This window comes from Hypomesus transpacificus, chromosome 21 (genome assembly GCF_021917145.1).
Source record: "Hypomesus transpacificus isolate Combined female chromosome 21, fHypTra1, whole genome shotgun sequence".
Taxonomy (NCBI): domain Eukaryota; kingdom Metazoa; phylum Chordata; class Actinopteri; order Osmeriformes; family Osmeridae; genus Hypomesus; species Hypomesus transpacificus.
Genome location: NC_061080.1, coordinates 1,777,413 through 1,801,482, shown reverse-complemented (window position 1 = coordinate 1,801,482; position 24,070 = coordinate 1,777,413). Strand labels below are relative to the sequence as shown.

At 47.3% G+C, this 24,070-nt stretch overlaps 1 protein-coding gene across 2 annotated transcripts; it reads right to left on the bottom strand.

Annotated features, from left to right (window-relative positions):
• Positions 1-3,139: 3,139 nt before the first annotated feature.
• evi5l (ecotropic viral integration site 5 like) lies at positions 3,140-23,291 on the bottom strand. Of its 2 annotated transcripts, XM_047043545.1 has the most exons (20): positions 22,924-23,291; positions 15,293-15,697; positions 13,772-13,961; positions 13,179-13,403; positions 12,849-12,923; positions 12,616-12,741; positions 11,908-12,051; positions 11,516-11,605; positions 11,217-11,314; positions 10,910-10,970; positions 10,625-10,678; positions 10,008-10,040; positions 9,326-9,466; positions 6,323-6,439; positions 6,009-6,149; positions 5,722-5,892; positions 5,397-5,543; positions 4,910-5,005; positions 4,721-4,816; positions 3,140-3,640 (listed from the first exon to the last, which is right to left on the bottom strand). In XM_047043545.1, the coding sequence occupies exons 2-20, from the start codon at positions 15,511-15,513 to the stop codon at positions 3,311-3,313; spliced, it is 2,556 nt and encodes an 851-aa protein (XP_046899501.1). In that variant the 5' UTR covers positions 15,514-15,697; positions 22,924-23,291; the 3' UTR covers positions 3,140-3,310. The 2 variants fall into 2 exon arrangements, with proteins under 2 accessions (XP_046899501.1, XP_046899502.1); XM_047043546.1 differs by lacking the exon at positions 10,008-10,040.
• Between the last annotated feature and the right edge of the window lie 779 nt (positions 23,292-24,070).

The window sequence follows — 24,070 nt, the reverse complement described above, 5'->3', positions numbered from 1 at the left end:
AACCTCAATACTACCAAGGTGTACTACCTCAATACTACGAAGGTGTACTACCTCAATACTACCAAGGTGTACTACCTCAATACTACCAAGGGGTACAACCTCAATACTACCAAGGTGTACTACCTCAATACTACCTCAATCCCACTAAGAGTTCAACTGTATATGAGATTTGGGTCTGCAAATAAACCTATTTCTTGCTTCAAACGTGCTATTCCAAGATATTGTCTAACTTGTTCAAATGATGAGCATGTCGGAGCAAAGTTGGGGTTTTTCTGCTCTGCCAGCACAACATCTTTGTTATTTGATCAATTATCTTCTGCAAATCAACTGCAGATCATTATTGTGATAAATAGATATTTATATGTACATGTGTATTTATCTATTCATAATCTTATGTTTTGCCATACTATATTTCTGTATTTATATGTAGGTTGAATGGTTGCTATGATAATAACAGATGTACGCGTGTGATATGCTAAGGTTCTTCAAAATGGAATAATCACTCATGACTTTGGATAAAAGTATGTATGTGAGTATGACTAACAAGGTGAAAAAATAAATGAGTTTGGGGATTTTGAAATCTTTTGTGCAAGCTTTCCTTGGGAGATGGTTGGGTTATCCATTTACATGTTTAGCTAACAAACTGTAACATGAGAATAAACTCCCACACAGTGACATGGCATTCATACATTTTGTAAAAACAAACAAACGCATGTATTTCCCCATGCGACTGGACTGAATCAGCAATGACTCAAGATGAATGTTATGTCGACCATTTGGGTAGATCCTACCGGACACCACAGTCAAGCATTATCGTTTTCGTCATGATTGACCATATTTCCCATTCAACTGTACTGTAGCAGGCAGTGGAAGGAGGAAGTGATCTTGCGGTGGATCACCCCGAGGTAGGGGGAGAGGTATACTGTAGGCATGTGATGGTACAGTACTGTCGCACAGATGACCATAGAGGACATACACTGATAACAGCTCAATGTTACTTCACAGATCAAATTTAGTTCCTCGGGATATCAACTCAGAACTCTCAGATGATTCCAAACTATTCCCAGTATTTGTTCCTAGTCCCTATGTGAGTCCAATCAAACACGAGAGTGTTCCTCTGTACTTGGAATGACCTTTTGTACGTTTGGCTCCTCACACACTGATAAGACGAGAACAAAGTCAAGTTACTGTTTCAAAGCCAAACAACAAGTACCAACAAAACCGACCCAACAGCGGTCAAATCATTGCTTCACCTGAATTCAACGAATAGTTGAGAGAAACAGCAATTATTTTGATGTATTTGGGGGGATCAATTACTTCAAAATGTCCAGGAGCAGTTGACATAGTTACAGGAAACAGGATCCTGTAGCAGTAGTACCTATCACTGTCAACAGTAGAGCTAAACAAAACAAAAACTAAACGCTTCACAGTAGTTTTTGCAATGGATTTGTACCAGGGTAAAGGGCAGGCTGCAGCACACAAACGAAATTTGAGCTGACTACACAAACGATAACAAACAAAAATGAATGAAAGGAGACAAAATCATATAGCAGCACGTTCTCTGTCTCTCTGACAAGCATCGTAGTCATCGTTGGACCCTGTATCGCCATCAGACTCAGGATTCTAGTTGGCACAAAATACGGGGGAAGGTCAACACATACGTTAAGTTTGCCCGCCGTCTGTTTATCGATAATTCTATTTTTGAATAGATAGATATATAAAAAATAAAAAATATCAAAATAAATAATAAGATATAAATAATAGGAAAAAAATAACAAACAAAAAAACTAAAATTTGGCAATGTGATTTTTTCATATTGTTTTCTTCAGGTCAAGGTGGATATTTCTGACGCAAATTAAGGTCATTTAATTGCCTTTGTTTGTTTGCGAGGCTTTTCGAAATACACACAACACGTATTACGTAAGTTAAATTGTTAATATTCATCTATGCATGTCAACTAGTAACATCCCTATGATATTGATGTGCACAAGTCCACAAACTTCACCTCTCTTTGCCTGCCTTCCTCCCTCTCTCCTTTATTCTCTCCCTCTATCACATCTCGATAGGAAAATTCAGAGTGAAGATTGAGATGTCATTTTCTTTTTCCAAAGGCAGTGCAGGTGGCAGACGAGTCCTTGGGTGATGATTGGGTGAAAGTGGAGGGTCGGGGAGAGAGAAGGAGGTCAACTTTGTAGTCGTTCCACTCTGACAGTCTTTGTTTACGGGACAGGGTGGGAGGACGAGAGAGAGGGAGAGACAGAAACACTGGGCTTTACAGGGGAGCTCTTCTCACCTTCATCACGGAAAAGTACCGTGTGTGCAGATTTCAACCCCACAGGTAGACCACACGTTTTCACTCCTTTCACTCAAACCTGGTACCCAGTCATGATTTTCTGCACAGTAGACAACTGATCCAGTTTGTTCTTCACGTTGTGCTGTCCTAGATGTTTAAGGGTCAGCGTTTCATGGCGAAAAGACTAGTTCAACAATGGCCCATTTATTCTTTCCTCTGGGTTCACTGTGCGAATATGTATGTGTGTGTCTTTTCTGCACAGTGAGAGGCAGTACTGGAAGAAACGGTTCTTTGCCCTGGTCCGGTGGGTGATGTGGGGATGAATTGAAAAGGGCAAGAAAAGGGAGCATGATTAAAAGAATACCCTCACAGGGAGGACAGGGACCCACGGCAAACCGAAAGAAAAGGAAGAGAGAGAGAGAGAGAGAGAGAGAGAGAGAGAGAGAGAGAGAGAGAGAGAGAGAGAGAGAGAGAGAGAGAGAGAGAGAGAGAGAGAAAGCGTGGAAAAGGGAGAGACGGATAGGAGATGCAATGATTTGGCAACAACCGATTCTGTGGGAACAGGGTAGACGAGCAGCCGAGAGATAAGGACTGAGAGGTCGTTCAGAGAGATGAGAGGAGAAATGGAGAGAGAGAGAGAGAGCGAGAGAGAGAGCGAGAGAGAGAGACAGAGAGAGAGACAGAGAGAGAGAGAGAGAGAGAGAGAGAGAGAGAGAGAGAGAGAGAGAGAGAGAGAGAGAGAGAGAGAGCGAGAGAGAGAGAGAGAGAGAGAGAGAGAGAGAGAGACAGAGACAGAGACAGAGAGAGAGAGAGAGAGAGAGAGAGAGAGAGAGAGAGAGAGAGAGAGAGGCCGAAGTGTCCCTGGAGCGGAGGGGGGGAGCGGAGGAAGGGAGAGGAGGGGGGGAGCGCTTCCGTGGGTTGACAGCGCGGGGAGCGCGGATCAGGTCGTCAGGTCGCATCAGTAATCCTCCCAGGGGGGGCAGGGGCCACTGTTGTCCGTCAGGGGGCTACTGCAGCCTAGTTGTCCAGAGTCTCAGCTGCGCACACCATACCTCCGTACAGCTGTGGGGGGTTGTGGTGGGCGTCTGGGTGGGACGCCGTCCGCTCCTCCGGCTCGCTGTCTGTGCTCCCCTCGCTGTCCAGGCGGGCAGATGGGTGGCAGGGCCCGGGCAGGGTCGGGTAGAGGGCGTTGGCGGGCAGCGGGCTAGGCAGCAGGTCGTCGTCGGAGCTCAGGTAGTCTCCCTCGGCCGATGCGGGGCTGGCCAGGCAGAGATCCTGGTAGTTGCCGCTGCTGCTGACGCGGGAGCTGGGGGGGAACTTAGAGGGCTGACCGCGGAGCTGCCTGACCTAAATAGGCCAAAAGGAGAATATATCTTTACTATACCAAGGTTACACCGTCAACTTATCAGTTTTGTTATGGCTGCATCTATTTTGAACGATTTACATTTAGTCATTTAGCAGACCCTCTTATCCAGAGCGACTTGCAGTAAGTACAGTAAGTACAGGGACATTCCCCCCGAGGCAAGTAGGGTGAAGTGCCTGTCACAGTTGTCAATAGGCAACCTTGTCAGGTAGTCATGTTTAGGTTGCGGTGAGGGGCACCTGTGGTTTTTCACAGTACGTTCTTGATCTGTGTGTCCAGGAAATTGCAACTAGGCCGGTATGTTTTTAGGAAATCAGAGCATGTGTGGTTTCTGGTTTTACCCTTTACAGATTTTCTGGGGGTCTTACAACATCTGATTTAGTGTTTTCTATGGAACTGTGTGCCCAGTCAGCACTGATGATGTGTGGTGGGCGTGCTTGCGTGACAGACGCAAGCCACAGCCAATATCTCCATGTGCGTCAGAAAGTGTGCGAGCGCCTGCCGTGTGAGTTTTTTTGTTGTTGGTTACAAGTCACACAGATGTGTGTGTGTGTGTGTGATAGAGTACAGGTGTCAAAGTGAGTCAGGACAAGTTGGGCTGAGTGAAACTGGGAGGGGCTTAGTGGTTAACCAATGGAAATGAAATGAGTGTGCACCCGCCCACCTCTTCCTCCCATCAAATCACTTGTTCTTTTTACACGGTCGATTAAACAAATCTAGGCTGCGCTGCCGGGCAGAGTAGACGTGACACAAATACAAGGATACATATTGACATGCGTCCTGTATCTTCCTAGGTCACTTTAACATGTTCTCTTTCAACCCCCCCCCCCTCCCCGACTCCACCTTACTGTATAATCCCACTGACACGCTGCACAGTCTGTCACTTACGACGCAAGTGTTAATGTGACATGGAAGTGTGAGTGTGAGTGTTCACGCACTAAAGCTAGGGTTCTCACACATCTCTGAGGGCTGTTAAAAGGGGAAGGGCAATCGTTTTTTGGGGGTGAAGGGCGGTCACAGTGTGTGTGTGTGAGTGTGCGTGTGTGCGTGCGTGTGTCGCTGACCTCGTTCTTGAGCTCAGCGATGTGGTCCCGGAGTTGGGTGATGTATTGTCTGGAGTCGGAGTGGTTTAACTGCCCCTGGATCAACCCTTCTTCTTTCTGTGGGACATGGAGATAGCAGTGATAACACACACACATGCACAGACACACACACACACACAAACACACACACACACACAAACAACGTGTTACCTGTATCTCCAGCTCAGCGACCTTCTGTCTTAGCTCAGCCATGGCCGCCATGCTTTCTGCGTCTCGCAAGCGCGCCTCCATCACCTCCTCTTTGCTCTGCGGGACGGAAAGCACATCGAAAAAAGAAAAAGTGTGTGAAGAGCTGTGTCTCTCTTAACGCTCTGTCTCTCTATCGGACCACAGAGCTTTCATGAGTTAAAGCCAATGTTCCTTGGTGCTAACTGATAGCATCTGGTCGTGCTGCAGATGCACTCTCTGGTCTTTTTCTCCCGTTCTCTACACACATCCATCGCCCCTTTTATCTCCCAACGTCCCTCCTTTAGTCCCTCCTTGTCTCTCTCTCTCCCCTCCACTCCATCCTTCTCTCTCCCTCCTTTCACTCATCTCAGTCGTTCCCCCATCCCTTCACCCTCTATCTCACGATCTCTCAACAAGATTCTATTCCATTCCTTTCTTCCCTGCCTCTCTTTCTCTCTCTCGCCCGCACCTTGCAGTCAAACTCGGACTGCTTCCGCTTCATCTCGTTCAGCTGGGTCTGCAGCCCCTTGTTCTGATTGGCTAGCACTTGTATCCGTTCCTGCTGGGCCACACCCTCTTGCTCGTGGCGGCCAATCAGCTTACTGTTGATCTGGTTCTTGAGGGAGCAAAAAATAAATAAAAGATAGGGAGGGAGAGAAGGAAGGGGGGCTCATGTTAATGGATCGTTCAAGCAGACTATGTCAAGTTCCCTTGAATAACATGACGACATTGGCAAAGGGAAGCTCCCTTCAAATGACGTTCGACGCCAAGGCACCCCCCCCTTCGGGACTGACCTGGCTCTCCAGCTGCAGGGCTTTGAGTTTGACCTCGCGCAGGTCGGCCTGGGCCTGAGCCTCTCGCAGGCGCACCGTCAGCAGCTTGTCCTGCAGCTCGTTCATGGCGTTCTTCTTGGGGGACTCCTTCCAATGGCCGCCGCCGCCTCCGCCGCCCCGCGACATGTGGTGCTGAGGGTGAGGAGGGAGGGTGGGTGGGGGGAGGAGCCAAGGGGGATGAAGCACGTGCGAAGGGTCCCCGATGTGTTGGTGCTGCCAGTGTGTGTGCGTGCGTGCGTGCGGGGTACCTGCCAGCGCTGGTTGAGGTCGGTCACTGCGTCCTGCGTCTCCCTGAAGGAGGTCAGCGTGGCCAGCTCCCGCAGCTTCAGCTGCTTCACCTCCTCCTGCAGCTGGGCCACGTTGTTCTCGTCGGGCAGGCAGCTGCTCCTCTGGAGCCGCGCGCGAGCACCGCGGAGAGGAAACACACACGTAGCAGACACGTGAAACACACGGACGTGAAGCGCACACGACCCTCGTGGACGAGACGCACGAGGACGGGGGAGAATATGAAACACGCACGAGATGAGTCCGATCAAAGCGCACATCCACGGTGGGAGCTCACCTTTTCCAGGTCCAGCACCTTGTCCTGCATCTCCTTCAGGGCGCCCAGTAGCTCCGCCTCCTGCAACCGAGACTGCTCCAGCTGTGTCTGCAGATCGTTCACAAACTGCTCCGTGTACTGGGACACAAATACACCAATCAGAGACCGGGACCCCACATTTGGACCAATGACAAACTGCTCGGTGTATTGAGAGACAAATACACCAGTAAGAGACTAAGACCCACATGTCGAACACACATGAAGGTTTGCTAGCCTTCAGGGAACGCCATGCCGCTGTCTTCATCCTTATCTTCGACCTCCACATCCTCCTCATAAGCATGGCTACCCTCCTCCACCTGGAAGTGGGCTGGCCTACAGCTGGCCTACAGCTGGCCTACAGCTGGCCTACAGCTGGTGTACAGCTGGCGTACAGCTGGCCTACAGCTGGCCTACAGCTGGCCTACAGCTGGCCTACAGCTGGTGTACAGCTGGCGTACAGCTGGCCTACAGCTGGCGTACAGCTGGCCTACAGCTGGCCTACAGCTGGCCTACAGCTGGCGTACAGCTGGCGTACAGCTGGCGTACAGCTGGCGTAGCCCTTTCTCATAACGTCTGGCCTCCGACCCCTTTCCCACAGGAAATGATGTGTGCCCTCTGCGGTGGCCATTCTAAACAAGGTCATGAGCACTCCTGCTGATGAAAATATATTTCATGTATTTTCATTTTTCTTTATTGTTAGTACTATACTGTTGCCAGAATGCTGGCAAATGTCCATTCTATGTCGATTGAATGGACAGTAACGTTTTCTTATCTTATCATATGATCTTATCTTAGCATATCATAAAAAAAAGACATTCTACAGTGACATAGTGAGAAAGAGTTCCTTTGATTTTTCATTTCAAGCCCCCGTCACAGGGCTCAGTCTCAATGTGAGCGAGAAATGAGAAACTGGAGGTGTGTGAATCCAGCTTCATGACCACACTCACACATGTCATTCCAGCTGCAACACGACAACTCTCATTCACGACCGCACAAACACTACCACTCCTACGCACACATGCGTGCCCTTGCCCAGTTGAGCTTACTGTAAATCGAACACTGTGGAAAACACTGATGGAGAGAAGTAGGATGTGCAAACTCTTTCACACACCCAGCTCTCTCACACTTCTTCTTCTCTGTGAATGAGTGTGACAACTGGGTGTGTGTGTGTGAATGCGTGAGAAACCAAGCCTGAAACTAAAGCTAGTCAAATGCCCAGAGTGGTGATCCTACTGAAAACTAAACTACAAGAAGATAGATGTTTAATCTTATGATATATATCTAAATGGGCAAAACCCAAAGTAGGACAAAGATCAAATGGGGGAGAATGAGAGCCATGCTCGGGGCATTTCGGCCCAAAACACCTGTGCAGGGTGTTGCAGAGACACAGCCGGTGTGTCACACAAGTACCGGCTCTGTCTCTGCAACACCCTGCACACTCTCGCACATGGATTCACCACTCAGCTGCAAGAAAACAGTAGCAGCTCGAGGACTGAGAAACTATAGTTTCCTTCCAGCTGGGTAGCATGTTTAACCAATTAGCATGTAGCTTGTGTAGAGCCACTAGCGGTGTAACATCACATTCAGCTCCATCCAAAATATGGACAGCCAATAGGCTACGTAGAATGGCCTTAGTGATATAGAGAACATACTGTATATTCTGATGTTTACGGGACATCTAGCCCGTAGTGAACCTCAAATGACCACAGTGGAAGTCCTGTGATACTTTGAAACACATTTCTTTCCTGTATTTGAGATTTTAACTTGTCCTTTATAGTCGAAGCCCAAAACAGTATCGTGCCTCCCGGCTTAAAGATGAACTCATAGTAATAGTATGTACTGTGCTCTGATTTATCTTGTTTACTGAAAGACTTAATCCTGTTTTCACAAAGAACAGACAGTTTATAATTCCGTAGTAAAAAAAAATTGTGGACAGTTCTGTGTCAGTATTGTAATATGATAACTATTCCGAAGAAGTGTTCTGGATTGCTCACTGAACTGCACCCCTCGTGCCACCCTGGCGAGATTGAGGTCAGAACCAAACACTAAGGGGATATTCATTTTGACACTCTTCTGTTCTTGCGCCGGAAATGAACCGTTTCGTCTTACAGAACAATGATCTTTTCTACCATGTCATCAATATTTTGGGTGTGAATTTCTTTTAAATGGACAAGGAACGTGTCAATTGCAAGTATGCAGAGTGGTGATGTCTGTGATGTCACGGAGGACATGTTTCTCATAGCAGCAAGAATCCCCAAAGCCATCCATGCCTACTGATACATGTACATGTATCAGATACATGTACATGTATCAGTAGGCACAGTTCTGTACAGTTCTGTATCAGTTCTGTATCAGTTCTGTATCATGTATCAGTACAGTTCTTGTTGGTTAATTGTAACTGACTTGAAACAATTGCACTTTGTGTAATATAATTTTGTTACTTTCTTTTTTCCACGGGTACACTCGTGCACTTTTCCAGGTTCATGTTGTTTGATTGCATCTTGTTTAACTACATGCTCTTATGGTTCCTCCCTTTGGGACTTATTTTGTTTTCGCAATGTATGCTTCATGTTTTGGTTACCCGCAATGTTTGGGGCTATCTCGTTGTTAGGATCAGTGACCTATGCACTTTTGTAAAGCTCTCTTTTGGAAGTCGCTTTGGATAAAAGCGTCTGCTAAATGCGTAAATGTACATGAAATTCCATATCAAAGTCAATCAAATAAAGGTGGGAAGATGCTACAATGAGCTCAGATTAAAATCACTTCTGTTTCACCTCAGCCTGCAAACACCAGTGTTTCATCCACTCGCTATTTTCCCTTTGTTTCTCTTCATTCTTTCTTTTTTTCTCTTTCTTTCTCTTTCTTTCTTTCTTTCTTTCATTTTTTTGTCTTTCATCCCAGTCTTCTTTGACCCACACTGGCATCCTCTCATCACGACAGAGACGCACATTCCCCGGGCCCTGGTCCAGACAGCGAGCCAGCTACCTTGTGTTGCTGCAGCTCCTGGATGGTGTCCTGGGCTCTCCCCAGGCTCTCGCTGGCCGTGCTGTACTGCTGACGCACCACGGCCAGCTCCCGCTTGATCACGTAGTTCTCCTCCGCCTCCTGGGCCCGTGTCACCTGACCCTGGACACACAGAGACAGCGTGAGGGGAGAAGCGTGGTGGTTTTTTAGACATTGGTGGGTCATTTATGAATAGTTTGTGATTGAACACACTGTTTTAGGATTAATGGAGTTTGTGATGGTTTACATGCTGTGAATTGTTAAAATATAAAATCATCTAACAGCTGAAATGACATTCGAATGAAATATGATCCCGCTCGTTTTGGCACGGGGAGGAAACAGGGCCTTGGAGCACACCTGTACTAAGTCTTTTCACATGCAGGGCAGTAAAACTTAGCATGAGAATTCCTGCTATGTACACATGGATCCACATGCTGTCAAGGGCAGATGGATTGGGGGTAGCGTGGTCCAAAAATACGTACGTACAATAACACAAATAGACAAGTACAAAAACAAGCATTCTCTCATGCAAAAACAATAGATATTATTTTGAAGCCGTTCTGGAGAGGGAGACAGGCAGTGCAGGTGGAAGGAAGGAGGGAAGCAAGGGAGGAAGGACAAGTAGAGGACAGGATAGTGACCAGGTGGTTTTTCAGTACTGTACCTGGATCAGTCTGTCTGCCAAAGCAGCGCTCTCCTACAGTAGAGACGGAGGGGAGGAAGAGGAGAATGGCCAAGAGAAGGAGACAGAGAGGATGGGATGGATGGATAAAAAATAAACGACAACAATCGAAAGGGGGGGAAAAACAGATTGCAGAAAGAAAAAAAATGTTTTTTTTTTAAGGGTGAAAAAGGGAAAAATGAGAAATCATAAAAACAAATAAAACAAAAAACAAAAAAATACGTTTGACAACCCATCAGAAGGAAAACATGTTGCGGTTTGTGGTTTGTGTGGTGTGTGTGTGTGTGCGGAGGGTGTGTGTGAGGGGGGGGGGGGGGTGTTGAACCGTTGGATGCAAAGACGATGAGAAAAAGGAGAGAGAAAAGTATTGCTCACAAAACAGCAAAGAGAGAAAGAAGGAAATCGATGCACTCTCTCATTCTCTTCCACACCTCGTTACCTTCAAAAGCGTTCGATAGAAAGTGATCTCACGGATATAAAGTACCAGTATGATGTATCATATTAACATTCATGAGGGACTTATCACTTGGATCTTACTGTGAGTCACGAAGCTGAGTCACGTGACCATTAAGTGACTAAATCAAACCCATCTCTCTTACCTTCTCCAGTGTCTCAATCCTCTGCTTCAGTAGTCTGTTTTCTGTGCGTAACCTCTGAGTGTGTGTGCGTGTGTGTGTGTGGGAGAGAGAGAGAGAGAGAGAGAGAGAGAGAGAGAGAGAGAGAGAGAGAGAGAAAAAAGGAGTGGGAGAGAGATTAAGGGATAGAGAAAGTGAGAGAGAGAAGGGGGGGAAGGGGATTAGTCTCTTGATATAACTCTTCCAATAATGCTTCTATAATATGAGTTCAAACAAGGTCGGAACATATTAGACACACATGCCTCTCACCTTGATCTCTATCTGCTCCTCCATCTCTTTGTTCTTGATTGTGGTGTACTCTTTCTCAAGCCTGACCAAAGACAGATGATAACACTTTCATCAATATCAGTTCCACAAGATTCATCTCAAACTAATTTTCTAATCTCCGGGCTTTTGGACATTCCCATCAGTATATGTGTACAACAACAACAACAGCTTTATAAAATCATGTCCCAGTGGATCTAATTAACATCACCCATCCTCTGGTGTATGTCTTCTTAATTATTCATTGGAAGAAACAAATGGAACACAATGGATCCAAAACTTGGCAGCTTACTTCTTCATCCTCTTGGGGTTGTACTTGACCTGGTAGGCCCTCAGGATGAGCTTGTCTGTGCAGCTGTCGAACTGATGAGGAATCACCTTCTGGAAGTGCTGCCAGAGGGACGGAGATGGAGTCAGAGAGAGAGGGAGACAGAGAGAGGGAGAGAGCGAGAGAGAGGGAGAAAGAGAGAGAGGGAGAGGGAGAGAGAGAGAGAGAGAGAGAGAGAGAGAGAGAGGAGAGAGAGAGAGAGAGAGAATGACAAGGCCCTCAATAGGAACAGCGGCATGCCCGTTGGCGGTGACTTGACCCACCTGGGACATCCCCTCCATGTCCAGCTGGATGAGGTCTGTCTGGTTGTACTGTAGGATGGCCATGCCCACGCGGAAGATGATCTCCAGACCCTGGGGGGGGTGTGGGGGGGGGGGGGGGGGGGGGGGGGGGGGCAAAGGTGAGCACCCCAGGCGCCGAATCATTTAGCAGACTCACAAACAGCCACAAGTAAACCAGCCTGACCTGAACCTCAATTGACCTCAACTGTTTTTTCATTGTTGGCAGGCTCAGTGCTCCATTAGCAGGCTCAGTACAAACTGCCCAAGCACTGCTAAACAGGCCATTCACACACACACACACACACACACGCACCCATGTTTTTCAATAATAGTAATTACCAACAATAATGTTGCATGTTTGCCGGGTCTCTCACCTCATACATGAAGATGTCGAAGATGCGCGTGGCGACGGGCAGGGGGAGGAAGGTGAGGAAGAGGGTGAGGAACCAGGAGGAGGCGTACATGGAGGTGTGGTAGCTCTGAGAGCGGAAGTGGACGTTCAGCTCTGGCAGTTGCTCCTGAGTGGAGGGAAGAACAGGAAGGGACGGATGGAGAGAGAGAGAGAAAGAGAGAGAGTGAGTGAGTGAGTGAGTGAGTGAGTGAGTGAGTGAGTGAGTGAGTGAGTGAGTGAGTGAGTGAGTGAGTGAGTGAGAGAGAGAGAGAGAGAGAGAGAGAGAGAGAGAGAGAGAGAGAGAGAGAGAGAGAGAGAGAGAGAGAGATAATAAAGAAAACAATAAAGGAAAGTGTAGTAGTCTAAGTTTAGTTTAGTTTTTAGTCTAGTTTAATGTAGTCTTCATTCAAATGCTAATAAGGGGGACAGCGTTGAAAGCCGAACACGTTTCCACTAAATATATCATCTGCGGCTCTGTCTCGAGTATGATGACTATATTTGCTGCCCCCCTGTGGACAATGTTTTCCCTTTCCTCGGTTTGGTATTTTAGGAACAGTTCCCGCTTCCTGAATTCTGCCAGTCGATACATGTAAACTCAGAAAGGTTAGGCAGGAACCTGTTCAAAGTCCCACTTTCACATTGGGGTCACCGTGACAGTAGACACCAGTAAGTGGTGATGTCTCCAGCTCACCTGGAGCAGGTACTCAAACTGGTAGATGCAGAGACCCAGCTCAGCCATGCTGGGCTTGAACAGCTCCCGGAGGCGATACTCCTGCATCAGACGCACGAAAACGCAAAACGCCTCTTCCTCTGGCATCTGGAACATTCCGGAAGGTGAGGGAGAGGGAGCTCAAGTGCCTGTCTGTGTTTGTCTTCATTTGTGAGTGTGCGTGTGCATGTGTGTGTTTGCGACTGTGTACTTACCTGCATGAGGAGCAGTCCCACGATAAAGGCACTGCCTTGGCAGTAGCCTACCTCCCGGTCCACCAGAGAATATGCCTGGAACCCACAGGTCCTCGTGAGGTATAGGACATAAACTTACCCCCTACCACACACGCAAACATACTCACGCACCTAAATACAGTCCTCTGTTCTGCACATGACCAGGTACACACAGGATTTATAAATGCTACAAGTGTACCAAGCTGTAATTGGTGACTGAAAAAGATCATCCTTTTTTTGAGGGTATGTGTACATAACATGTAGGAAAACAGAGCATAAAAGGTCAAAGGTCAAAAGTTCAAGGCCGGTCACCTTCATGACATTGAAGAGCACCTCCTGGCCCAGGCTGTCCTGGCCTTTGAAGAACTCGTGCTCGGGGTAGGTGCGGGCGATGTCCCGGCGAATCAGCTTCTCGCAGGGTGATGACATCTTCAGCAGCTCCGAGTACTGGTTCTTCACGGGCATGTCTGTGGCGTTGCCCAGCAACTGCCACACGATGGCGCGAAAATGATGGGGGATGCCCTTCCTGATCAGCTCCTGGAGGCAGGGGAGAGAGGGGGGGGAGAGAGAGAGAGAGAGAGAGAGAGAGAGAGAGAGAGAGAGAGAGGAGAGAGAGAGAGAGAGAGAGAGAGAGAGAGAGAGAGAGAGAGAGAGAAATGGAAAGGCAGGGAGATAGAAAATAGAGATTGGAAAGGGAAGGAAAGTGAGGAGAGATCAACTCCAGGCTCTTCGTTGGTTTACATCCAACCCTTGTCCCTCGTCCAAAACAACCACCCTTCCTGGTCCCTTTGGACCTGGTCCCTTTTTCCCCCCTTGTCCCGTCCCCTTTTGATTCCCCCCCTCCCTAAAACAAGTCAGAATCCCTCCTTCGCCTCCTCCCTCCATCTCCCCCCTCCCCCCCTCACCTTCAGCAGCTTGTCCTTCTTGCGCCTCCACTCTTCCCACTCGTTGACGATGCGCCCCCACAGGATCCAGGTGTCCTCCTCAAGGTGGGACAGGTTGGACGAGGCCGAGGAGCTGGACACCAGCGAGGAGCCGCTGTTGCGTCGCGAGCCGCTCATGGAGCGCATGGACTTGGAGTCGGCTTCCAGAAGCCTGGGGGGCACAGACGAGGAAGAACCACCGGTTTTGGGGGAGGGAGGTTAGAGGTTCTCACGCGAGAGGCCGTGCATGGAAACGCGGGGAGCTAAAGGCGCAACGCGGTTGTTATGAAGTGGTGGTCTGAATAACAGCTGCTGCTTCTGTGACGGGTATGTAACAGCTGTATTCACGCTCCGTCACGACAAGGCTCGCTCGCCACTCACTGGGCTCGAACGCACGACCTCCGACTTGCCAAGCATGACCAATACCAGCTACGCCAAAGAAAAGCTAGCGGGTGGCCTGTTACATACCTGAGGAGCGAGTTTCACGGTTCTAACTCTGTTACACTTCCTGCTAATCTTCAACCCTGTGCAAACTCTTGCTAGGCTACTGGAATAGCCATGCTACACATGGATAATTGAATTGATATGTACATTTATTTATAATGACATAAATGGAGGAAGAAGATCGATATAAAGATATAACGGGAGAAAGAAGTAGATAGATGCTTGGATGCATCCTTAGAGTATTGAGTGTTTAAGGATTGGACCCCGTAGGCGTTGAAAGGTTATACATAGGCTTCAGGGGAATATGCTTACATGAGGTAGAACTGGGGTTCAATATAATATAGGTCAAAGAGAGTCAATCTGATTGCCACGATGCTGCATTAATCTCTATGGAGAGAGAATGATAAAACTGCGTTGCCTTTTTCCAGCTATGTGCACGTGTTATTGGATGATATAATATCCGAGGGCCATGAACAAACACACCGGAAGACCTTTAGAGAAAATGTGTCCGGTCAAATGACTAGGCCTTGCGGCACACCTCAGAATAGAGCAACACTGAGTCTATTGTTCACGGGCTGTTATCAACACCAAGCTGCATCTCTGATAGTACAAACACAACGTTTTTGTGTAGGTTTACTGTAAGTAAGGGGAGCCTTCTACTGTAGACACAACAGCTCAAAGTGAGCTAGCTCTCAAAACAGCTATAAGGCCAGCTAGTCCCGCCTTTGAGTTTTAGATAAGATTCTAGTCCCATTGGGGAATGTACTAGGCCTTGTCAATTGTGTGTTTGTCTTACATCAAGCTAAGTCACTCTTCGTTTAACCTTAAATATTGAGCCTAAAACATACAGACACTGCGACTGGCCTTTCCCTACAAGAGGCCTTAATCTCTTGCCAGGTTGTTCTTAACTGACTTGCCTACTAAAAAATAAAAGATATACGTCTATACAAATATATATGTAAATATTGTGAATGTATTCTTCCAAAGGCAGCCTGCCTCAGGCAGGTCCACAACCAGTATAACAGGAGTGTGACGGGGCTGTGCTGCCTGGTGTCTCACCTGTTCTGCTCCTCAAGCTTGGCCAGCAGCTCCAGCTCGTCAGGGCTTAGGCTCTCTGAGTCGGCCGGGGAGGCGGCCGGCGCCGACAGAGTTGCATCATGGGAAGATGAGTCCGGGCTGAGTATCGGGCTGCCCATGGAGGGGGGGTCGGGGTCCAGGCCGTCCAGCTGAGGCCCCCCCGTGCCCCCCTCCCTCTCAGGGCTGCCGCTAGGGGTGGACATGGCGGTGGCTGTGGTGGGGGGTCGGCGGTGCAACGATGCACTGTGGGCCTGTCGGGTGGGGGGGGGGGGGGGGGGGGGGGGGGAGGCTGGGGGTGGAATGTCCTCACCTCGTCTCCCCCTCTGGGCTGTGGCCGGGTTGGCTGGCGGGCTGGGCCGTGGATCCAATAGAATCAGGGTTCTTCACCTGTCAGGAACAAAAAGGGTGGTTGAGAACACTATGAAGAACTATGAACTGACTGGACACTGACTGGTGTGATTGATGGGATGGACTGATTTAAACTCTGACAAAAGCACCATTCCATTAGTGGTACAGCCAACAACACACATCAATACAAGGGATGTCTGTCCAATACAGCCAAACCAAACCACCTCCCTCCTTACAGGACCAAAAAATGTTAAGAGGCCGTATGGACCTGAGTCATCGTGATGTCATTGGGCATTCCGAGCACACCCAGTCACCACATCCCATAATAATATCAGCCAAACTTCCCTTCTCAGTGACCAGTCACTGACACTTAGCATCTAAGAGACATTAGAGTGAGTGGAAGGTATTGATCGCACTGTGGTCCTCAGCATGACGTTATCTTTAGAAGAAGAGATTATGTGGATCCTTACAAGTCAAATGTCGGTTTGCTATTAGCTCAAGATAATTATAGCTCAAGCATTTGCAATTGGGGTTTCATTTAGATTTGTTTCTGTAGTTCTGAAGCAAACATAATCAGAAAGGGGAAGAATAATGAATTATTTGAAATGTAATTAATTATTTCCTGAAAAACTGCCTGATAACAGTGTACATACCTTTTTTAATTGTTTATGGTTGAGTTCAAAATCTATCAGTCATTTCACAGTGAGGAAAATATAGCAATTCAACCCTGGAGTTAATCCATCAATCCTATTTTCTGATAAGGGTACTGTTATGACTGAGTGTTTGTCATGATAAACCTTGGATGTGTGAAGGAAAGCGTGTTTATGAGAGCTTCGCAATGTGCAACATTTCACTCGCCATTGTTAGATTGCAGGCCATATTGAGCAGGGCTAGGTTTCCTCTCAGCTATCTCCCTCCATCCATCTCCTATTCTCTCCCTTCTTCCAATCTCCCTCTCTCCCTACCCCGTTCACCCTCTCTCTCCCTCCACCTCTCTCCCTCCATCTCCTCTCCCCCTCCCACTACCTCTCTCTCTCTCCCTCCCTCTCCCTCCCCCCTTCTCCCTCTCTCTCCCACCATCTCCCTCTCTCTCTCTCCTTCCCTCCATCTCCCTTTTTCACTGCCTCCATCTCCCTCTCGCTCCCTCCCTCCCTCCCTCCCTCCCTCGAGTCTTGACTTCCCTGTCTAACGCTGCAGCCATGCAGTATCAGACAAGCCCTGGGTAAGAGAGTCCGGAGCTCAGAGTGAGACAGAGACAGTGACGTCCTGCCGCTACTGTTTAACAGGGAGTCTGGGAGCCATATCTCAGTCTGAGTCCACCCCTTGGCTAGTTGTCTGTGTTCACCGCCCCGTATTACATATATGTGGGGGGGCTCTGTTACCGGGCGAATCCAGTGAAGTTGGCACACAAGCATATACAAACACACGCACACACTCCGGTAAGTGCAGGATGAGGGTAATTTAGCATAAATCTAACAAATGGACACCCTGCTAGAACTTGGAACTGCAGAAGGTGCACATCTGCAGAAGGAGATGAGGAGAGAGAGAGAGGGGTGGGGGGAGGAAGATAGAGACAGAGAGAGAGAGAGAGAGAGAGAGAGAGAGAGAGAGAGAGAGAGAGAGAGAGAGAGAGAGAGAGAGAGAGAGAGAGAGAGAGAGAGAGAGAGAGAGAGAGAGAGAGAGCAGTTCCTTATCAGCAGAATGCTGGACAAGAGGACACACAGCTAAACAAGAAAACACACTTACCACACCACACAAAACTACACACACACACTAGCAGAGTGCAGCAGAATAATAGCTGAGGGGAGCCCCTGGTATCCGAGTCAGAACCAACCAGAGCAGCATACAATGCCACAATAACGAATGTAAACAGTAGAGAACCACGATAGAAGCCTGTAGAATCAGCCAACGTGCGGTCACACCGACACACAACTACCAAAGCATGGAGACGAGAGCAAGACAGAAAAGGCCCGGAGGAAGAGGGGGGTAAGAGGGGACAAGGGCTGTATTCATGTACGAGGGCCCGTCCAATCAAAAGAGCCATTAACGAGCACATGAGACCAATCGCATCAGAGAGGGAGAAACATCTCGGCCAAGGCATCCCGAAATGTCACAATGGAGACTCTCTGTAAGAACGAGTCTCCTCCAAAACAACGAAATAATGGCTGCAGAGATTAATGCGAAAAGCACACTGAGGTGATTAAGTCAGACTAACTCCAATAACAACCCTTTACGTTACCTTCAACGCAATGACCCTTCAACGCCTTGACCCTTGATATCATACGATTACGCCGACAATTATGTGGATGGAAAAGGTGGAGTCAATAGAATAATTGGCACACGTTCACCCTCATTGGATAAATACAGTGGCGTCGTGGCGTCACATATTTCACATATGTTGACACCTTTGCTGTCAAAGGCAAAGACGGTCTCTAAATCTACTGCATCTCCAATGATGGTCATCACGGTTGGCCTGAGTTTGTCCAGACACCAGGAAGGAGTGAACAGCATCCAATGTCATTGGAGGCAGCAGGCGGCTAGACTCCAGAGAATGTGAGTCATGCAGGAGGGGAGGGGGGGGGGGGGGGGGCTGGGGTTGGAGCAATGGCAGAACGATACTACTGGAGGACAGGCAGAATACTGTAGGGAGGACAGAATCAAGGTCGTGCAACTACTGAACTACACGGGCGAGGCAGGTTTTTTGTTTTGCGTGGCACTGGCTGCCTCGCTATGGCTTCCCTGGAGGCAGAGAGCGGGGGGGGGGGGGGGGGTGGTGCGGGATGAACTTGGGACCTCATTGCAGAGGACGGGGGGGAGCAGGCGATGGGACGCTGTAGCCTCTATTCTGCAGGGGGTGGGGGTGGGGTGGGGGGGTGTTTGTGTGGGTGTGCGTGAGAGGGAGAGCATGCATCCGTGTGGCTGTTTGTGTGGCTGTGTGTGTGGCTGTGTGTGTGTCAATGTATGTCCGTGCTCCCGAGCCAACGTGTGAACACTGTGCCGTGTGTGTTGTCGTTTAACGGTTAATCGACGTGCACAATTAACGCATTGTGTGTGTGTGTGTGTGTATGTGTGTGTGTGTGTGTGTGTATGTGTGTGTGCGTGTGCCTGAGTGCCTCTTTTCCTTTGCTCTCACTGACCACAGTAACAGACAACACTATTGTCCAGCGTCGTCACCATCAAGCCTCCCTCCATCGCCACATGTATCCCTCTAGCCCTCCCAACCCCCCACCCCCCCATCCCAACCCCCCCAGCCGCCCCAACCAGAAAAACCTCTGATTTAAAAAGAAACTCCCCCACCCCCTACTTGCCCGCTGTGTCAGCCCCCCCCCCCCCCCCCCCGCCCCCGCCCCCTTCTGTCTGTCTCTCTGTCCCTGCCTCGGGGCACTCTTGACATCAAGGGCAGCCCCCCCACGCTAATCTGCAACTAACGATGCACCAGACCTCGCTGTTGCTCCCATCTCATTTACATGATCATTGTGTCAGCCTGTTGACACGTGGCCTGCTCCTTCCACAACATAACATCTCCACAGTACCGTTGGCCCCCGTGCATGTGACTCTGGACTATTGGACGCTGAGGTCGTTGTTTCCAACCCATATCATCTCTTACAGGCGCGGTCGACTGCATATTACGTATTCACCTTGTCCAAGAAGCCTAGCCAACCCCAACCCCCCTTCATCCTAACAGTAATGACATTGTGGTTTCTAAACGGCCTCCCTTGACAAAGCTCTGTCTTTTCAAAGCGAATTATGTATGATAATCGTGTATAATTGGTTACTTTCTTCCTACTTCCTGTGCATGTTTTCTGGGTATGACCAGGGTACGGATGCTTTGACGGTGATCCTGAAGGATAACCAGACACATTTTGGGCAAACCAACTGACGTGGCCTGTGACTGTTCCTCACTCTGTCTCAGAGTTTCCTAAAAGTATCCTCATTCAGAAATATAGTTAGATTCTTAAATCCTCATTTCGAAAATAATCCCTTTTCTGACGGTTTCTTTCCCTGGAACGCAGCAGAAGGTAAACTGTCTTGAAATACTTTTTTCCACAACCTTGATGCAAACTAACTGCAAGGCGTCATGACTCAGTTAGGTCTAAATTATCTAAGCTCAGCATAGATGTAAATTTGTTCTGTGTACTTATATGTTATGTTATGCCAAGTGCTTGCGTTGTCTTGTCTTAAGAATTTCAGTGCCCAGTCTAACCTTGTGTTGCTCTGTGCACCTGACAAATAAAAGACTTGAACTTGAACTTGAACTAAATCATTAAGCGAACTTAGAAAGGTAACGTTCCATTACAGCACATTGGTCTTCTTTGCTTTAAACCAGTCTCACCAAGTCTCTCGGTTATTCAATAACATGGTAGAGATAATACAGACTGCAGCAAACACTAATCTCACAAATGGATTACACCAAACTGTCCCAGTGTAGTTCACATGCATGGGGTGACCATGACAAATAACACCGACTTCAAATTCCCACAGTGATGATCCTTTCCCTGATACCAATCTGATTTGCAATTCCAGTCCAAACTGAACTGAGACCAGCTGAGTGTGGAGGCAAGGTGTTTCCCTAAAGCTTCAAGCACAGAGCAACAGATCCAGGACCAGACCCCTTCACACCAGTGTGAGAGTCTGAAACTGAGACGGTGTAGGACTCCTTTCGCTGGCACACCTGTGCCACTGAGTACAATAGCACAATGTGTACACAATGTCCCCCAGCCGATTGTTTGTGTGTGTACTCAGTTTTCTCATTGAACAGGGGCTGTCAAAAACAGGTCTGGTTACTCTGTTTAGTATCACCTATACACATCAACTGCCTGTTGATCATACACGCCGTTTAGTGAGACACACTGTACCATACGGCTCAATCATTCCATCCCGGTTATGTTTTTAAAACAACACTTTCTCTCTTGACTGTTCTCCTTTAATTCTCAAACATTTACTTCACCTGGTTCCATGCCTACCTTTAAGGATGTGCACAGGATCTAAAGATGACATGACAAAAAGCAGAAATACCACCATTAGGAAGAATTCCCAAGACAACGTTGACCAGATATAATGGTCTATTTTCCTCACTAGAAAATGGCCTGCAAAGATATAGTGTGGTTTAAATGAATATACTCTACATATTCTACAATCATTTAGGCATGTAGGAGTAAAGAGGTGCTCAAAAAGAATTACATTTGAAAAGCCCACCACTTACGAAATGATTATCAAAAGAAAAGCAAGCGCTCCTAAACGGAACACACTAAGTGATGGTAACCGGGGAGGGATTACATTACCCATCTACATTTGCTGATATTGAACGACATCAAGCATCAACAAAACACGAAGGGGGACAGAGATACAGATGGAATTACAAATGTGAAGTGTTCAGACAACAGTGGCGTGTCGGCGGGGCTGCAGCAGCAGTCCCTGAGCCAGGAGTGTGGAGGTCATCGAGTTGCTCCCCGTTTCGCAGAGTCAGCAGCATGAGGTACAGGGCCTCTGCTCAACGCCACCAACACCATGAACCACCAGTGTGACACACACACACTCTTACCCCTGCAATACCGTATACTAAAGGAATGCATATATGTATATCAGACAGCTAGGTGATAACCCGACCGCTTCTGTCTCCTACTCCCGTCCTGGGTGAGATATTCAGCGGTTTTGGACGAACACGTAAACACACACTTACACTCCCACAAACACACACCACGCTATTTTTGTGTAGAAGACAACGAGTGTTTCTCCGGACAACAGCGTCGGAGGCCTATTGGCACCGAGGCCCATGGTTCAGCAGCACAGCTGAAGGGTGAAGAGACACACTGGATGTCAAGGAGAGATCGGGAGAGACAGACCCAACAGGGAGAAAGAGTGTCTGAGTGTCTGAATGACTAAGAACGTGTGTGAGTGTGTGTCTACGGAAGCCTCTCTGACTGTGTTTGTTTGTGTGTGCGTTTATGTAATGTGTGTGTTTGTCTGGTGTGTGTGTGTGTGTGCGTGTCCCTCCCTACTGAATTGTGATTTGAGAAACGTCCAATCTAGGTCTCTCTGTCAATGATAATCCATTGTGGCATTTCACTTCAAAACAAGGTCATTTTTTTTTGTTTGTTCATCTCTCATGATGTTTGTTCATCTCTCATGTGCTACACTCTGACTAGCGAGTAATACCAAAACCAATCATGTTATGTCACACATATAAACACATCAGACGTCAACAGACATCTACTCAGCAGACTACATTTGGTTCGTGGTATTCCTTATTTTAAGGAATAGGGAATACCACAAACCAAATCTAATCTGAGAATCAAGGTGATCGATTCCTTGACATTTCTCCTTGGGGGGGACTGAGGCAGATCTTATAGTTATCACCCGATAATGGACACCCCTGCAGCCAATCAGAATTGAGTATTCACCCAGACCATGGTATAATAAACATTAACCAACAGAATATTAGTCTTCACCTGCAAGACAGTAAAAGAGGGAGATGTCTTTCTGTGTCAAATAGCTCAAATTATATTGCAGTGTCGACCATACTTTACTTCCCTAGTCTTTATTTATGAGAATATAGGCCTTTAAAGCGCACAAAAGTGGGTCGACTGTCTGTCTATCAAGGACATGTTTAGGCTACAAAGAAGCAGCGGAGAAGTGCTCCCATTGGCTAACCGGTGTTGTGTTTGCATGGTGGCACTTATCCCTGTAGTCAAGCCGAAATGCTGATGCATAAACCTCCCTGTACTACAGCCTCGCGCTGCAGTCCGATGATGCTACAGTTCTGTAACCGTTTGAATGGCAGATCTGCATATTGCAGTGCTGTCACAAGACGGGTAATTCAAACACAGTAATGTGTGTAACGTGAAACTACAACGACATATATGCTACAGTAGAATCAGGCCCCACTGAGCGCAGAGGTTGACTGGAAAGCTATTTTATTTTGGACTATACGCTGCACCGAAAGGATTTCGAATCATAGGCCTATATACCCTGTGTATATACATTTCATATGGTCAAGATCAGGGTTTCTCTTTTTGGCATTCTATTCACAACTATATCATTAAGTGCTTTGCATTTTATGGTAAGCAATAAGGGTTATCGCTGATGAAGAGGATGATGTGCATGATAACAGTATTCTCACACCATTATGCCCTGACACAGTCACTCGTTTATCTTTCGACATTTACTCTTAAAGACATGCAAACTAACATGCAACATATGATACCTAATTAAACTCACACAAAAAAATGCAGAAATACATGTATCAATGAAAGAGCAAAGCCCACCTGAATTCCGTTCCCATAACGCGGCTTTTATTCCTGTGTCATTCCAAGGCTGCAGTGCAGTTCGACCACGAAACGGTCGCAAAATAGAACCCTTTACAGTGACGACCTCACACAGATCTGCCTTTAACGCAATATGCCATCGCTCTTGTGTCTGCTTTAATTGGTAAAAAGCTAAGTCGCGCCGCTGGCCGTTGGTGAGCTTCCTCAAGAAGAATGGCGACGCCTACCAGGCTGTGTGCTTCCCAGCCTGTCTTCAACAGTCACAACAGCAAAATCGCTGGAAATAGAAAGTCAGCCTTAACAAGATTTTAAGCAACATGATAATTCATATATGAATTATATTCAGAATGGCGTGCTTCAGCATTTCATTCAACATGGGGAGGGTCACCGCCAATCACACTACAGTAGAAGGTACGATTGACATGTTAAAAACCAATGGATTGGCTTTCTTACAGTACCCTTTATAACGACAACACAATCCACCAATCAATTGTGTTTTTTATTCTGCGCGGAGGAGGTGCTTGCAGGTGTCCTTCTTCCAGCGGTGAATTTGGCATCAAATATGGATTATTATAATTTTTTTTGTAACTGGTTCACTAAACTTAAGGATGGAAAAGCGGTTCCTAAAAATGGGAGTCTTGGAAATTGTAGGCTAAATATATCCCTTAAGAGTAAATAAATCAAACCTTAACTGGTCAAAATTGAGGAAAGTTGACACACGGTCTAGCCTACCATAATTAATTAGGTTGTATTGAATATATTTTTGCTATTATTATAGTAGAAGCCTTCTAGGGCCGATATTATTTACTCTTCTGCCACCAGATGGATGGGATTCATATTGCATCTAAATCACACAACATTGCTTAATTATCATCCTATATTTTAGATTTAAGATTACTTGAGGGGGAGCAGTCATGAGTGACGGTGATAGAACGACTGAAAGTAGGACTTTTACTGAGGACTCAGGAGTAAAAGTAAAGCGAAGGTCACTGCAACCTGAATTCGAATTTGGACATTTTCTGCGTTTGCCAAATATAGTAGACTAAATCCTAATAACATAATTTCTAACGCACTAATTGTGTTTTTTGTTGTTGTACACAATACTGTAACTATGCCGTTGTGTATGCTATGATTAAGACACGGATAT

Excerpts from the sequence above, each read along its gene's own strand:
- evi5l (XM_047043545.1), bottom strand. The coding sequence starts at position 15,513 with ATGTCCACCCCTAGCGGCAGCCCTGAGAGGGAGGGGGGCACGGGGGGG. Across the intron at positions 10,971-11,216 it reads AACCCCAAGAGGATGAAGAA|GCTTGAGAAAGAGTACACCA; the intron begins GTAAGCTGCCAA and ends GTCTTTGGTCAG. Across the intron at positions 10,679-10,909 it reads AGGAGCAGATAGAGATCAAG|AGGTTACGCACAGAAAACAG; the intron begins GTGAGAGGCATG and ends ACACACACTCAG.